Source organism: Chaetodon auriga, chromosome 14 (assembly GCF_051107435.1).
Source record: "Chaetodon auriga isolate fChaAug3 chromosome 14, fChaAug3.hap1, whole genome shotgun sequence".
Lineage (NCBI taxonomy): Eukaryota > Metazoa > Chordata > Actinopteri > Chaetodontiformes > Chaetodontidae > Chaetodon > Chaetodon auriga.
In genome coordinates this window covers 16,256,999-16,273,845 of record NC_135087.1, presented here as the reverse complement: position 1 = coordinate 16,273,845, position 16,847 = coordinate 16,256,999, and the positions used below count along the sequence as shown (strand labels likewise).

General features: G+C 41.7%; 2 protein-coding genes across 4 annotated transcripts; both read left to right on the top strand.

Moving 5' to 3' along the window:
- Positions 1–421: 421 nt before the first annotated feature.
- Positions 422–5,436, top strand: tdh2 (L-threonine dehydrogenase 2). The gene is made up of 9 exons (XM_076748912.1): positions 422–725; positions 902–1,108; positions 1,736–1,778; positions 1,863–1,933; positions 2,059–2,208; positions 2,296–2,468; positions 2,558–2,648; positions 2,743–3,012; positions 4,473–5,436. Exons 2-9 carry the CDS (start codon positions 916–918, stop codon positions 4,616–4,618), a joined length of 1,137 nt encoding a protein of 378 aa, XP_076605027.1. The 5' UTR covers positions 422–725; positions 902–915; the 3' UTR covers positions 4,619–5,436.
- A 595-nt stretch (positions 5,437–6,031) lies between these two features.
- srrm1 (serine/arginine repetitive matrix 1) lies at positions 6,032–16,343 on the top strand. 3 transcript variants are annotated; one of them, XM_076749033.1, is made up of 17 exons: positions 6,032–6,138; positions 7,093–7,182; positions 7,317–7,439; positions 9,786–9,956; positions 10,279–10,379; positions 10,469–10,693; positions 10,831–11,016; positions 11,159–11,278; positions 11,469–11,677; positions 11,957–12,037; positions 12,805–12,891; positions 13,100–13,235; positions 13,357–13,443; positions 13,541–14,023; positions 14,135–14,321; positions 15,159–15,332; positions 15,503–16,343. In XM_076749033.1, the coding sequence occupies exons 1-17, from the start codon at positions 6,118–6,120 to the stop codon at positions 15,512–15,514; spliced, it is 2,493 nt and encodes an 830-aa protein (XP_076605148.1). In that variant the 5' UTR covers positions 6,032–6,117; the 3' UTR covers positions 15,515–16,343. The 3 variants fall into 3 exon arrangements, with proteins under 3 accessions (XP_076605148.1, XP_076605147.1, XP_076605149.1); XM_076749032.1 differs by having other exon boundaries at positions 15,496–16,343; XM_076749034.1 differs by lacking the exons at positions 6,032–6,138; positions 7,093–7,182; positions 7,317–7,439 and adding an exon at positions 7,685–7,811 and having other exon boundaries at positions 15,496–16,343.
- The last annotated feature ends 504 nt before the right edge of the window (positions 16,344–16,847 follow it).

Sequence of the window (16,847 nt, the reverse complement as noted above, 5' to 3'; positions counted from 1 at the left end):
TAATGAAGAATGTTACCCATGTGCAATGTCTTTTGACACTGGAATTATTCTGACTGAAGTCTTAACAGTCTGTTGTGTTTCAATGTACAGTATTTTTATTCTGTCATAAACAGTGTATTGTGAAAAGACCTTATTGTTGGCTGGCTTATTGTTATTGCTGTATTGTCACACCATTTTTTATCTGATTTAACTGCTTAAGGAGTGATGTATTTTCTCCATGTTGGGCATAGTTTCAATGGGGTAATTATTTTCTGACATATATTCTCTCATAAATATTATCAATAGGGGAAGACTGTGTAACTGACACACCTCCCAGTCCTGTTAAGCTCAGCTAAACACTCTTCACAATGCAAATCCCTGTGCACAGCAAGTCAGCATGTTTGCACACACGGAGCTTTGCAAGCTGGAGACTGTAGTCCTGTTCAGTCAAGAGCAACGAGCCCTGGTGATTATACAAAGTGGACAAGAACCACATAGCCCAGCATGACTTTCTACAACTGTATATTTATCCAGTGGTTACTGGGTGAGCTGAAACGGTGACCGATCGGATGGTAATCTTTTCATTCTAAAACTTAAATGCCTCGAAAACTGTCTTTCCAGCCCTTATTTCGTCATTTTGTTTAGAGGAATAGCTTTGGGAATTTTTTTTTTTTCGGCATAGTTGCATCAGCTGGTTTTGGACCAAGAATCATCTGTCTGGGATTTCTGATTTTGTCAGCACACAGGTAATAAATAGTGTCCATGTCTTATTTCAGTTCACTTTGTGCCTGTGTGTGATGTTAGGATGAACTGTTGTAATGTTATCTATCACAACTCGTGTGTGCCCCAATGATTATGACCAAGATGTAGACGTTCTGTGTGATCATTATGATCTGGTTAAGCTCAATTTAACTTTTCTAAGGACTGCTACTGGACATGCAACCGGGTGTGCGGGTGTGTGTGCCCAATGCGGCTGTGCTGGGCCTGTTTTGCCGAGGCTGTCTCAGCAGGGCGCGGAGTTTGCACGCTCGCTGCTTCAGCTGTTTGCCCAGGCAGATGAGCAGGTGGAACAGCCAGGAGACCTGCAACCCCCCACCTCCTAAGGAAAATCCCCGTGTCCTCATCACGGGTAATACACATTTTCTTCTGTCATGAAGTCATAATAGCTACTACTTCCTGACATGTATTCATTCAGGGAAAGATGGACTTTTCCACAGCTACCCAAACACTGAGCCTGTGAAGCTGCCATTGCTTTCTACCACTTTCATTGTGCAGGCACTGTTTTGTACTGTTGACCACAGAGAAGTTACAATAGGATTTGAGTGCCATGCTGATGGGAACCTTTTAAGGGAGCTTAGAACGTTAATCAGATCACAATCGCATGTTTTAATAAAATAAAATGCCAGAGTGTCTTTAGGAAGGATTCATTTTGTGGCATCAATGGCATGAGTGGAATACTACAGACACGTGCTGTCGTTTTTTTCTTTTCGAGTTGTTTTCACTGCACCAGCAGAGGGACCCCATTTTGACTCATCACAATAGGGTGTGGACAGACAGTGCTGGTGGCATAAAAGAGCCAATGAGTGACTGTGGGGAGAATAATACCCTGTTATCACTTTTTGTCCCAGGATAAAGCTTTGGAACAAACAAAAAGATGAAGGACAGTGCGCTAAAAACATTGGTTTCATAGCAAACTCCAATCATTGTCGTGTTTTCTCTGGACAGATCAAAGATTGAACTTTGTCTCTATATGCAGGTGGTCTTGGACAGTTAGGTGTGGGACTCGCACAGATACTGAGGTGAGATTTGTAGAAACTCCTGAAACATTTACTTAGTTACAGTGTTTGAAATTTGAATGTCATCAGATCTATATTGATGTCTAGGAAACAGTATGGAACAGAGAATGTAATCCTGTCAGACATTAAGAAGCCTCCACCTCATGTTTTCAGCAGTGGTGAGTTTTTTCCACTTTTGCTCACATGGTTAACATTTTTATCCAGTATACATTAAACAGAATGCACTGCTTATTTCCCTGCTGCATAAATCATTAGATTTCTTTGAATTGATCTTTCCCTTCAGGCCCATTTGTTTATGCTGACGTGTTGGACTACAGACTTCTCCGAGAACTGATTGTAAATAATCGCATCACCTGGCTGGTCCACTACAGTGCGCTGCTTAGTGCCGTGGGCGAGGCTAATGTGGCTTTAGCACGGAAGATCAACATCACAGGTCTGCTTAGTACACACGCCATTTATATGTGCCACCTTTTTAGGGGTTATTACATTTAAAATCCACTTTGATGTTCTGTTCATCTAGGCCTTCATAATGTGCTGGACTTGGCCCTAGAGAACTGCCTGCGCCTCTTTGTCCCTAGCACCATCGGAGCGTTTGGTCCCTCTTCTCCACGTGACCCGGCCCCTGACCTCTGTGTTCAAAGGCCTCGAACCATCTACGGCGTGTCCAAAGTGCACGGAGAGCTGATGGGAGAGGTGGGTCAATCTTCAAATGTACACACATACACTATGCATGCACCCAGATTCCAATGCATATATTTGCATGATTTTGTCTTTTTGTTTAGTATCTTCATCATAAATATGGTCTGGACTTCCGCTGCCTACGTTACCCAGGTGTGATATCAGTCAACACAACTCCTGGAGGAGGAACAACAGGTATTGCGTCACTCGACATCTGCCTGTGCCACATAGATTCAGTACAATCAGCTTGACGTTATGGACTAAGCACCTCGGACCTCTGTCTTCACAGACTATGCAGTTCAAATCTTCCACGATGCTCTCAGCACAGGTCACCACGAGTGCTACCTGCGTCCTGATACCCGTCTTCCCATGATGCATATTTCTGACTGCCATCGGGCGACAGTAGAGTTCATGCAGGCTCCAGAGTGCCAGCTATCCCTGCGTACCTACAACATCACCGCCATGAGCTTCACTCCAGAGGAGGTGGCCCAAGAAATCCGCAAGCATCTCCCTCACCTGAAGGTCACCTACAATCCTGACTCTGTCCGGCAGACCATTGGTACGACTTAACACATTTGGCACACATACAGCACATACAAAATTTGTGTGGGATGAAACTTATTTGTAATGTTTTCAGTCAGTTCCAAAAAAAAAATCTGATGAGGTGTGCCAACGTAGTTTAAATTGTACACATACCACCTCTGTCAGCCGAAGACATGGTGTCATTCAACTCAAAGTCATACATCGATTGCACTATTCAAATGAGAGATTGGCCACAATATACCCCGGCACTAACCCTGAGTGTCCGAGATGTTGCCACAGCCCAGTTATGCTAGGTCACATGTTCAGGTCATTTACGCGGTAACCTCTGGGTGAGGGTTTTCAACGCAGTCTCCTACATTTGTAGTGGGGCAGGAATCCTGACCCCAGTTGCTGTCTTTGGGATGACGGCAAATGCTATAGCATTTATAAAGCTGTTGGACCAGAGACTAATTCTTCCGCACTGGAAGTCACTGAAACCTCCCTTGTTTAAACAGTGGGTCAAGGAAGTACACTCTATGACTCGATTAGAGAATCGGAGATATAATTGGAATAGCTCCTGGGACATATATATTAAAACCTGGGCCCCCTTTATAGATTTGTTGAAAGCATGCCCTTAAATTGAGATTAAATGAGAGATTTTCTTTTACACAAGATAAACAGTTGGATCCAGATGATCCAACTGGTTTGGATCCCCTGACTTGCTCAAGGAGATATACATATTTCATTCATGTCCTTGCAGATGAGGTGTTAATTTGTTAAAGGGTGTGGCATTTTTAGAAAAAGCTCAATCTGTAAGGTTTGTGGATGTCACAGTCCTTTTTTGGATGGACTTGAAAGCAATGTTTTACCATAGACTGTGTTAAACATGGATGTGGTCTCTGTGACATCAGCCATTGTTGAAGAGCCATTGTGAAGCTCAGAGACAGGGGCTCCGCCTGTCCGGAAAAAAAAGAAAAGACAAATGGGCAAAGAGAGGTGGAGTGTGGGTGGAGCTGAGGCAGGCCAATGAAGCCTGCTTGCTGAAACTGAGCGGCTAGCTGTCACTCAAATTGGTCATGTCCATAATTATGCCTAACTTTCAAGTTATTTTAATTTAAAATTTCAATCTTTAATGTATATGAGTAAGTTATATAGAAATATTCACCCCCTATACAGTTGTCATGAACAGGGAAATTAGCTATAGAGGCCAAAAGTGATTTTGTACCAGGCAGTAATGAAAGTTGGAAGTTGGGGATTTTAATATGAGACTCTGTGGGGATTGGCTCTCTTTTGTGGCCAGCCGCAAGTGGACATTTGAGGAATTGCTGTTTTTGGCACTTCGGCATTGTCCTCATTTTTCAGTTCTGGAGGTTTCCACTTGGTTTTTACTGTTTAATTTTGCATTACTTTGAAATAATTATTTATGGGATTGATTTGGCTATCTGTAGCTACTGTTGTGATGGAAGTAATGTGGTGATCTTGCATGTCACTTTGCAGCAGACAGCTGGCCTGTGAGGTTTGATGACTCCAATGCCAGGAGAGATTGGGGCTGGGCACCGGCCTTTGGGCTCGAGGAACTGGTGTCAGACATGCTGCGCTCCATTCGAGAAAAGAGGACAAATGAGGGTTTGCCAGTCAGCTAGCAAAACCTTCTCCACAAAGACTGACCAATGCCCTACCCCTGACTTTTCTTCAGCCTGCATTTACCAACAGTACACTTCCTTTCACGTCACTTTCATAAGTGGTCAACAGCTATCCTCCGTTACTCTGGAACATTAAGGCAATGAGCTTGACTGTTTGTTAAGTAGGAATTCTCAGTCAGAACCTCTCAATACACAGTGGACAGTGAGACGTCATATGCATGCATTGAAACACGCACATTTCAGTCTTTTTCAGGGAATCATATACTGTCAAACCTTCTCTTCATCTTTGTTGTTTTAATTGTTATCATGGTATAAGCTTTACAAATGGGTATGTTGCCACAGATGGAACTGGAAAATACTTCTTTCTTATTATTTAGAGATTACCAAATGTCATGTTGAATACATCCATGGACACAACAGTCTGTTACAATGTCTATTAAAATGCCTAACACAATATGGACCAGTTGCACATTTAAAGTTACAAATCTGTACACTTTGATTTCAGGATCATCTGGGATGGCAGGCTCAGTTAACTCTGGACTGTAATGACTCATCATGTATTCTGGCTGTCTTAAATGGCAGTCTTTTATAATATAGTCTATCAAGTGAAAATCACACACTGTATACAACCCTTCTACCCTTGCTGTGGCATCTAACAGGAAGCCTTTATTTTACTTTTTTGCCAGCTGTGTGATTTTGGTTAGGGTTATTAGGGAGTACCAATAACAAATGAAGCCTTATTTACTGTAGATTACTTTTGAAAACAATGTATAAAAATGCAGTGTACTTTGAATCAGACCTTGAATAATAAAAACAAACGGCAGTGATTATTGTAAATTCTTGAACTTTGTGTATTAAACATGTAGAATATAGAGTAACTTTTACTTCTGAGTGGCCCATGATGATGTTATGATGATGATGAACAATAGTGTTTATCATCATGGTGGGTACAATTCTGAGGTACTTGTACTGCTTCATACTTGCACTCTCCCACATTTCAGACAGAGTTATGGTACTTTTTAGTGCACAACATTTACTAAACTACCAATAAATACTAATTAGCCTCCTTTGCAAATTCTGATTTTACATACAAAACATTTTATCAGTAAATAAAATATGACTCATTGTTATACATTCAACTACTCAGCAGTTTATGAAGTATTAGTAAAATTGGCCCCACCTCAACCATATACATTAAATGCTGCTCACTCATTAATGCACCAATAATTATACACCTGTGATATAGGCCTAAGATATATAATGTTGTAACACTCAGAAAGGAGGCATTCAACATAATGAGTGTAATAATTTGCTGATGATGGAAATCTAACTAAGGTATAAACAGGTCAGGATGTATCCTTCTCCTCTCCAGTAGTGACAGTTGGTGTAGTGCTTGTTGCTTCCTGTAGAGGCGCACCCTTCATCCGGCGAACCTCCTAAATTTCACCGGAGCACACGTCTTTCTGAACAGCGCCTTTTTGTATCCATTGTCGCTGATAATGGACGCGGGATTCTTCCGCGTAAGTCTTGAAACGTATTTCTTATTTTAAACGTGTGTTGTTGTTGCTTAATTGTATGGAGCTACATTCCTTGTTCAGAACATTAATGTGCAATATGTATGTTGGTCGAGGGCCATACATTCCCAGTCGGTACGGTCAGGGCTTCGTCTATCAACTGATAACAATTTTGCATTTCGATGAGTCGTGTTTCAATTGGGTTGGGTTTCCAAAGTTTACACGTCTTAACAAAATGAATGTTTCTTACCCTATATCAGCATGTAACATTGTATTTCTTAAACATCGTCGTCTTTTTACATTCATTTGAAGATAGACATATTTGCAGGAAATAGACGAGTCAACGCAGCTAGCTAGTGCCAGTTTGTTAGCCTTGACCAAAGATGGCGTCCGACAGGAGCATCGTTTCTGTCTCAGTGAGGTAGTCACGACAACTGCTATGCTAACGTTAGCCAGAACAAGCAACGTTAGATCTAAAACAGTATTAAATAACAACACCAATTTAACTTGACTTTTGATTTTCTGTCCTTGTCGCTGTTTTGGTCATCATAGCTTCTAGACGTTGGCTAGCAGGTTTCCTTGGAGGATTAAGCATGCTAACTGTTAGCATAGCTAACCTTAGCTTATCTGACTCAACGTGACGGCTTTAATTCGACATGGCATGTGAATGGAAGTTGAGTAGGTTAATACTCAAACTTTCAACGAGACCTCATATGTTAATACAAGTAGCATAACGTTTTGATATTTCGAGTCAGGGTTTTGGACTCGGTGTCAGTATTACCTGTATGATGGAGTGCAGTAAGATTAACCTTAAACTGACCAAATGCCCACGAAGTTGTTGTGCATCCAACAGAACTACATAGTGTGCGAGACATTTTGCAAACGTGTGTTGATATGCATGTAATGTTAGGTGGAGATATCTACAAGCCCACTAAGAGTTGATGGTTGATTTTTCTTCAGGGAACAAGTGCGGAGCAAGACAACCGTTTCAGCAACAAGCAGAAGAAACTGCTGAAGCAGCTGAAATTTGCAGAATGTCTGGACAAGAAGGTATGAGATCATCCACATTTACAATACTCTTTGCCACAGTACAGTTACCCATTTCAGTTTCAAACAAATTGTTGCTTTGCAAATTGTAATGACTAGCTAAATTTGTGTTGTGTTGGACACTGTTTTGCTCCTAGGTGGACATGACCAAAGTGAACCTGGAAGTCATCAAACCTTGGATTACTCAGCGGGTGACAGAGATTCTGGGGTTTGAGGATGACGTCGTCATAGAGTTCATATTTAACCAGCTTGAGGAGAAGGTAATGTCTTTAATTGTGTTTATTTTATTTTATTTTATTTTTTTCACAACTGTTATAAATATGAGGGCATTGCCTAGACAGTAAGAAGGGATATAAGCAAATAATTGCACATCCTAGTCAAATTGAATGGGTCAAGTAACAGTTGGTGTAAAACTGATTTATAATGACATAACCATGTTTTGCTGTTATGTGACAAAGTGCCTTTATTCAGCAGTCTTCTAATGATGATGTGATTTATGATTTAAAAGGCCTGAACCAATATGGATGTTATACCTTGCATCAGAAGTATAGCACCAACACCTAATTAGCTCTCTCCTGAGCCCAAAGTCACTGAGCCCAACTCTCCCTTCATGATGCAGTGTGTGGTTTGAGGTGAGTTATTAGCAGGGATCACCAATATCATGTCAGTGAAAGACACACCTGAACAATGCCATAATCATATTCTCCGTAGGTATTTGCGGTGCATAATTAAACTGCACAGATCCCTTTAAATGTAACTGGAATTACAGGCTGAAAACAGGGAAGTTTTAACAATTTGCTAAAGCCTATTGTTAAAAGTAATGGATCTCCTTCTTTTTCCGTTTTCATTTTTTAAAGAGTAACTAAAGGCTATTTTGATGCCAAGCTGAAAAGTATGTCTCAGCGACCACCTCTGATTGAAAGTTTAATCTTTTGTTCTGTTGGGTGTGGTGAGAACAAGCACAAAAGACAACACCTGTTGCAGTTGTAACCATTCCTAACAGTGATGTATCTCTACATTGCTGTAGCAAGTTGAAAACTTCAGCCACTGGAGGTCAGCAAAAACAAGATTTTCATCTGATTTTGTATTACTCTGTAACAAGTCTGTTAAACCTCTGACCACACCCAGTATCTGTTAGGTGTGGTCAGATGTAGAGATTTTCAACTATGAGAAGCAATTCAGTTTGGCTTTAAGTTACTCTTTAAAAACTGGAAGACCACTGAAATATCTGTAGTGGTCGTGTTTTTGACCATAACACAATACTTCTTGCTAGTAGAGCTGTAAAGCTGAGCTCCACTGATTACATTATGCATTGTATTTTTGCAGACTAAATTGTGCATGTTCTTCATCCCATAGGCCATTGGCTACTTTATTTAACTAGACTCATTATGGCCAAAGATTTTCCTCTTTTTTTCTTTCTTTTTTTAATCATACTGTGTACCCCACTGATATGCCAAACCACTTGGGATGTCTGGGTAATGGGCCAATTCCATTGCACAGGCTTACTTTTGGAAATAAGAGAAAAGGTTACTGGGGAGAAAGAGCACTAGTAATTTACACACAGTATCCTCAGACTATTACTTGGATCCCATCCCATAGTGTACTTAAATGGAAGTTTTGGCATATATACTTATAATGAGTCAATTTCATTCTGCTAAAATGCTAAAACAACACATGTATTTATTTAATAATGATATATGTGATACACAGTTTTTTTTTAAAATCTTTTTATTTGATCTTTTTCTTGCCATAGCTTTTGGGGGATGGGGTGGGCTGTTAAAGCTAAGTTTAAAGGGTACTGTTGCATAATGGTAAGAAAGGGTAATTGAGATTACGGTGCCTCACAATGATTCTGTCAGTTGTTGAAATAAAACTCCTTTTTTGTGTAACTGTGTACTCATTATTGCTTGTTCGTCTCTTGCAATTTAGATAAATGATATAACATTAAGCTCAAGGTGGTTGAGTCTCAAGCAGTAGGGAGGCGGAAGCAAGCCAAGGGAGCTCCGTGCCCACTGATCCCACGGGACTCACTGAAGACACCGGAACTGTACTTGCAGTGTTGGGTTTTAATGCACTCTGTATTGTGGCTATTTGTTTAACTGCTGAAACATAGACTGTGGGGAGACCCGAGAACAAGGGGTGGGTAGGGACACAGAAATGTAACGTAGTGGGAATAGCACTGAGGAAATCAAATAATGACGAAATATTCTTTGTATTATAGGAGCTTTTTTGATAGATTGTATATCTGGGGAATTACAATCAGAAATGGGTGTAACAGCAGTATTGCATGCAGTTTTTGTATCTCTAGATTTGTCTCCCCTCAGTTAGCTCGCATTCTCAGTTCGATGAGTTTGTGAGTACGAGTAAAATCAGTCACATTTTTGTTTTGGTAGGTTATTGAGTGAAATATTGGACCCAGGTATGTTAAGTATTCTAGTCAGTCATACATGTTTTGATTATGATTAACTACATAGTCACAGGTATAGTTTAGTGAGGACTAGAAGGTAGGCAGTCCCATTCTTGGGATCCTACCTCCCCCTGATATTTTGCCTTCCATTATTTCAATGGTCTTTTCTCTCTCTCCCCCCTTCGTGTGTGTGTTGCAGCACCCGGATAGCAAGATGATGCAGATCAACCTGACAGGCTTCCTGAATGGGAAGAATGCCCGGGAGTTCATGAAGGATCTGTGGCCCCTGCTGCTGAGTGCCCAGGAGAACATTGCTGGCATCCCCTCTGCTTTTCTGGAACAAAAGAAAGAGGAAATTAAACAGAGACAGGTGAGGTTCTCCCTGAAGCAAATGTCAGCAAAGTGTCTCTTTTGCTTATCTGGAGGTCATGGATATGTGGTTGCTGGCAGGGTTTAGGAAGTTATCATTATACAGACATAAAAGTACTGGTGTAAAGAAGTCTGACATTGTCTTAGTGGAGAGACTGCACTATATCTTAAACACTCTGTAAAACTCTGTAGTCTCCTCTATCCTATAAGAACTACATACAGAGACAATAACATTGAACACAGTACTTGACATTCTAGATGACAGTACATGAGTGTTGCAGGATAAAAGATGATGGTGATGTGTTTTGTTCCATTTCTGGTAGATTGAACAGGAGAAGCTTGCTTCTCTGAAGAAAGTCGATGAAGACAAGAAGGAAAAGGACAAGGACATCAGAGAAAGGGCTCAGTCAAAGAGCCCAAGGAGGTAAGAAAAAATGTTGTCAGTATTAAGATTGAGTTTCTGTATTTATCGCAGAGCACGAAAACTAATTATATCCTTGCTTATCTGTCCAGGCGGAAGACAAGGTCACCGTCACCACGGCGAAGGTCGCCAGTTAAGCGGGAAAGGAAACGTAGCGTCTCACGCTCACCAAGACGCAAACCCAGTCCAGCTGGTGGCAGTTCACCCCCACCACCCCTGATGCAGTTGCCCACAAAACCCTTGGAGCAGCTTGTGGAGCCAGAAATATCAGGGAGAGCCATGCCAGAACCAGTCATCCAAGAAACCTCTTCCACCTGGTTTGTGGAACTCATCTTTGTTGTTGTTCATAATGTTAATTTTAGTTTTACTTGTGAATCCACCGGATTTTATTTTTTTTATTTATTCTTTTGTGTGAAAGGGATTTAGGATTTAAACTTCTCTCTCTGGTTTACAGTGACACAGTTGTGGAGGTGGTGAAAGCAGACTCAGTGATTGAAGTCAAAGAACCTTCACCAGAGAAGACTCAAAAGAAGGAGGACAGGCCCAGGTCCAGAGAAAGGGAGAAGGACAGCAGGAGGGAAAGACCTCACCACCGTTCTCGTTCTCATTCCCGCTCTCGCAGGCGACGCTCCCGTTCACGGTAATGTGTGACATTTGTGATAAATAGTTATTATGGTGTCTTCTGGTTCTTAAAAAGTCTTGTGTCTAATTGTCTTGTGTGAAATCGAGAACTTCAAATTTCTTAAACGTATAGATGTTTAACTCTCCAAACCCCATTTCAGATCTTACTCCCCTCGTAGAAGACAGAGTCCCAGGAGGAGAATGTCTCCTCGTCGAAGGAGCCCCCCTAGACGCGGCCCCACCACCTCCAGACACAGACATAGACGCTCCCCTGTCCGCAGGTCAGTGACTCAGTCGTTAAGTCTTTCAGGCTTAGTTCCTCTGTAACCTCTACCTTTGTGTGATATTTCTGTGTTTTGCTGGCAACCATGCAATTTTTACGTAGTAATTCCTGGCCGTACAAATGTGGGACCATCGTTTCCTTTTGAGAAAATAAACCCTTAATGTGGTTATTGTGTTTCCATCCTGCAGGAGGCGCTCTCGCTCTGCTTCATCGTCTGGCAGCAGCTCCTCCAACTCTCGCTCACCTAAAAAAGCAATGAAAAGAATATCTAGCACACCACCCCGAAAACAGGTCCATCACCCTGACACTTCCATCAGCCCTGCAGGGAAGGACAGACGATCACTATCTCCACGGGCCAGAAGGGGCAGAGGCTCTGCATCACCGACTAGATCATCTGGTATGATCTTAATTATTCTTTCATTGCCTTCTGTAATTATTACATGTCATATTGCAACCACACGACAGTTTTAGCCATTCTCCTTCTGTGTCTTAGAAAATAAATTCCATTATTTAAAGTCTTGTGATACTTCATAAAGTAAAGGTAAATGATGTTACAGTGATTCAAATCATTCCTGTATATTTAAAGTCTGCATGCATTCAGGATGAAGCAGCTATTTTAAGAACTAAAAAAATGGAGTGCAGTTTAACTTGTGTATCTAAAATTGTGTTTCTTCAGGTTTAAAGCGAAAACCAGGAGGAAGAGGTGATTCTCCATCCGACAATGCCAAGCCCAGACCTTCTGAAGGGTCTGAGTCAGGTAAGCATTAAATTATGTTTGTTTGAAGACCTGTAATGGCCTTTCTCTCCAAAAACTGGGATGACCGGTCGTATGGAGTTCCCAGCCACTAATACCTGTCAAAGGTGGACTCTCTTTGCTGATTGGTTTGTCATGGTGTTCAGCAGGAAGGGTCATGGTGGTGGTGGTTTACCTGTTTACAGTCAATGCAATTTTGCTTTGTCAAAGGTTAACTTACCGTGCTTGGATTATGTACTGTGTCACATATGCTTTGCTAATGAAAATGCACTTGAAACTAAGGTCGCTAAGCTTACGGTAGAAGCTTGGTCTACCTGTGCAGGAAAAAAATAAGGCATTTATTGGGGCTTCTTTGAAAATCCTATTTTAAGCACAAAAATGAATATTGTGCTGTTGGCTTGGTACCAGTGTTTTTGATTATTATTTTTTTTGACGGTAGCAAATGGAGACTGATTGCAAAGTAGAAGGTTGAGTAAGTCTGCGTGTAAGGACCTAATGACAGTGCTCTCATTTGTTAACCTAGTTGATCCTGGTTAGGGTATCAGTACAGTGACCAAAAACATGATGAAACACACTTTATACTAACACAAGGGACAATGGGAGTGTGAATATATGGTCCAATTGCACTATGCCATGTTGAAACCTCATGAAAAGTCAAGCCACAGGGATATACAGTATTTATATTTCTGTATCATCTGAAAGTTTTCCATGGCAGCCTGTTTCACTGGTTTTGCTAACACTGATGGGACACTCAATGCTCTACATTTCAGAGGAGGATAAAAATGAGAAAGGGGCAACAGCAGATTCGGTGCAGCAGCGGCGTCAATATCGCAGGCAGAATCGACAGTCTTCTTCAGGTTATAAGCGTTTTTATCCCCGTTCTGTCCTCTCCCATACCCAATCCTCTCTCTTTAACCAAGTCTCTGTCCATGTCATCTTGCACTCATCGTCTCATGGACTTTTGAAGATGTGCCCTAACCCCAACCTTGGTGTTTTTTCCTCACCGCATACAGTTAAGGCTACAATAAAAACAGCTGTTCATGTCCTCTGTCTGTTCGGTTTCAGATACAGGGTCTTCCTCCTCAGAAGATGAGGGGCCCAAGAGGCCAACAGCAGGGCCAGGTGCCAGAAATGGGGAAGTCAGGAGGAGACGTAGCCGTACCCCCTCCCCACGGAGGCGACACAGGGATGTCTCTCCAAGGTCAGACACTTCCCACAGTACTTACACATTCTTATCCGGAGGATTTAATTTGATGTTTTTCTTAAATCCAAGTTGACCACATTCAGCCTGTGCATTATTTTGTGTGTTTGTACCCCATCAGGAAAAGACGTTCTCCATCTCCTGGACGCAGACGTCGCTCCCCTTCTCCCCCACGACGTCGCAGATCTCCCTCTCCTCCTAGACGAAGGTATAGGCATGTTGATTTTAATCTCAGTAGCCATCATTTGTATACTAATGACTGACAATTCAAAAAGTTTTTTCATAATTGAATTTGGTGCTTCCAGGTCTCCTTCCCCACCTCCTCGTCGTCGTTCTCCATCCCCCAGACGATATTCTCCTCCTATCCAGCGACGCTACAGCCCCTCACCTTTACCACCACAGAAGAGGAGGTTGTCCAGCTCTCCCATAAAACGCTCTTCTCCAGGTGCCAAGCGACGCCCCTCCAGGTCCCCCAAGCGCAGAAGTTCTCCTGCTCAAAGGAGACGCACACCTCCATCTTCCTCACCTCCACCCAGGCACAGGAGGAGCCCCATGTTGCCTTCTGTCAGGCCAAGCAGGGATACGCGATCCCCCGGTGCCGCAGCCAGCCGCCTCTCCCCGTCCCCTGCAAACCGCAGTCGTGCTGTTAGGGGTTCCAGCAGTCCTCAGGGACGTTTTGAAACCTCCGGTACATCTCCATCTAACCAGCGGAGACAGCAGTCCCCTTCGCACAGTGGCAAACCCATCCGTAGAGTGTCCCGTACCCCAGAGCCACGCAACAACCAGAGGTAGCCAAGGCAGCTAGCATGTCAGAATGATGGAATTTTAGCTTTTTGAACACAGTCTGTTTTGTACCTGTGCCATCAGCCTTTTGAATATCAACTTTGTCCTCTCTATAGACCATCTCCAAGTCCCCAGCCTATGAGGAGAGCATCCTCCAGATCCAGATCTGTTTCCCCTCAGCCAGCACCTCAGAAACGTCCACTCCCTGCATCTGCCTCCCCCTCACCATCTCGCTCAGCCAGTGGGTCTCCACCACCAGCCAAAAAGGCCAGCAGTGGTTCTGGCAGTCAGTCCCCAAGCAAGGTTTGATATTTCAGATTTATTTTTGTCCATTGTCCATGAACACAGTGGTTTTCAACCTTTTTGTGCCTAAGAAACACCAAAGGGCAAGCTGACATCTCAAAGCATACCTGTATTCGGATCTGCAAAGTAGCCCCTATGAAACATGGCATCGTTACTCATATTATTCTGTAAATGTTTGTTTACTATTACTATGTTGACTATTCAACCAGACCCCTAGAGAACCTCCCACTGAGAAATCCACTCATCCACTGAATTATTCCTTCTCCTGACACAGGCTCCAGAGACGAACCTTATGTCTTACCATGAGTTGTATATTGTAATAATGCATGGTTGTCAAAAAATCCCACGGCATGCCAGTTTGTCAGGGCACAGTTTAAAAACTACTGCTTTAACAGATCGTAGCTGGAATTAGGCCTTTGTTTAGAAATGAGGTTGCAGTGATAGTGTGCAGATGCCTTACATTTGTGTAATGTGGGTATCAGCTTGTGCAGCAAACCAACAACTTCATAATATGATTGTATTAGCCAATAGTTATCTAACACCACCTCAATAAAATGGAATATACAGTGTTGTGAAAATGCCTGTCAATATTAAATATGCAGCATCATCGCATCTATTCAACACTTTAAATGACCTTGAATACTGAGAGTTCTTGAATGCATTCTGAACCACAAAATTAGTCTACATGTGTTCAAAATTCCCCAGAAATTACGTCTTGAAATGCGCGTACAATAATTTTTCGTTGGCACTGTAATGCTTGGAACATGTTTCCCTTGATGTTTGTATTATTTGGGAGCACTTTTTATGTTGTCCTCTTCAAAATCTCTTTTATTGCAGAATTCGGATGTTGACGGCACTGGAAAGAAAAAGAAAAAGAAGAAGGAAAAGAAACACAAGAAAGAGAAGAAACACAAGAAGCACAAGAAGCATAAGAAAGAGAAGAGTGGCAGCGCTGCACCTGCAGATGGCCCAGAAAACCAGGGCATGGAGGAGGATGGAGAGTCAAGAAAGGTTAAATCTGTTTCTGTAATTTCTTTTTTGTAGCTACTGAGGCTTTCTGTTCACAGGGAACATATAAATAGTGGATATTATTTGGCTGTTTGCCATGCACCAACATTAGGTGTTTGTGTGCAGGTGTTGAGAATTTTTATGTTTCATGCTGTTTTTGTTTTAGGAATCAGACAGTGAAGTAGAGGACAGCTTAGATGACTTGGAGAAGCACCTGAGGGAGAAGGCCCTGCGCTCCATGAGGAAGGCCCAGATGTCTCCATCACAGATGTCCTGAAAACAAGGGCCTTGATCACTTTTCAATTTTCCACTCACTCTTGATGTTTGTCATCAACCTGGTTCAGCTTTAGAATGTACAAATTGTTAAATCTCAAGTCTTTTGTTTTCTTTTTACTGATTTGGTACATTCTGAAGAGTGTGTTTAATTAAGACCTTGATTTGTCAGTTTTAGTGTATTATCTAAACTGTAAAGAAGCTTGTGTTGTCTATAATTTTAAAATGTTTAGCAGGGGTTTCAGGTGTAAGAGGTTTCAAAGGTTTGAGTTGGGCAGATTTAAAATATTTTCCACAGCCTGCAGTAGATTCCATTGAGAAATGATTGCATGTGCAGTGATTGTCTCTAATGTGCATGAACCACTGAACCTGTGGAGTGTAGAGAAAAACCAACATACAGTAACATACTGTTACTATTGCCTTTTATTAGTGCAAACAGTTGCACAGCTGTGTTAACTGTTAGAGGCTGTAACAGAATGTCTTGTCCCATACTGTAACTGAATAGAGGTGTTTGGCATTGTTTAACCTGCTGTACTCTGACTTTGAAATGGTCTTGTTTCAAGACTAAAACAATCTGGTGTGATATAGTTTGCTTTATTTTTTCCAAATGGATTGATATGCAATTTTATGTTGGCACCCTTGCACCAAGCCTAATCTCTGCGGGACTGCTATGATTTGTATTTAGTACCCCTGGCTCTTGTCATAATGTCATCCTTTCAGAATTAAAACCTTTTTATAGGATGTGTGCTTTCCTTAATGTTAAGATTTTTTTGTCGTTTCTGTTTGGGATGGGATCTGTCAAAACTAACACAATTTAAGAAAAAAAGCAGTTAGTAGTTATTGGGCTTGGATGTAGGCTACTGTATACAGAGGGGTACATCTGGTGCAGCTGGGGTCATGTTGTCTGATTGCCACCAAAAACAACATGCTGCAGCATATTTAACAACTGATCTGAAGTGTGTCTTCATTTTGGCTAAATCACTCATCAGTTGGCCACACCAGCATTATCTGGTGACTGTTTAAATTCATAACCTAAATTTTCTTCTGCATTGTTTCACATCAGAGTTCATCACTGGATGATTGATTAAAAAGTGGCATTTTTTAATGACTGAATATCAAGTAACGCTGTGGAAAAACAAAGCACAATTCACTGTATACAAGTAAACAGGACAAAAATAAACTCATACAAAGTAAAGAGACCTGCATAGACTATAGTAAATAGTAAATCATGGGTAGAGACATAAC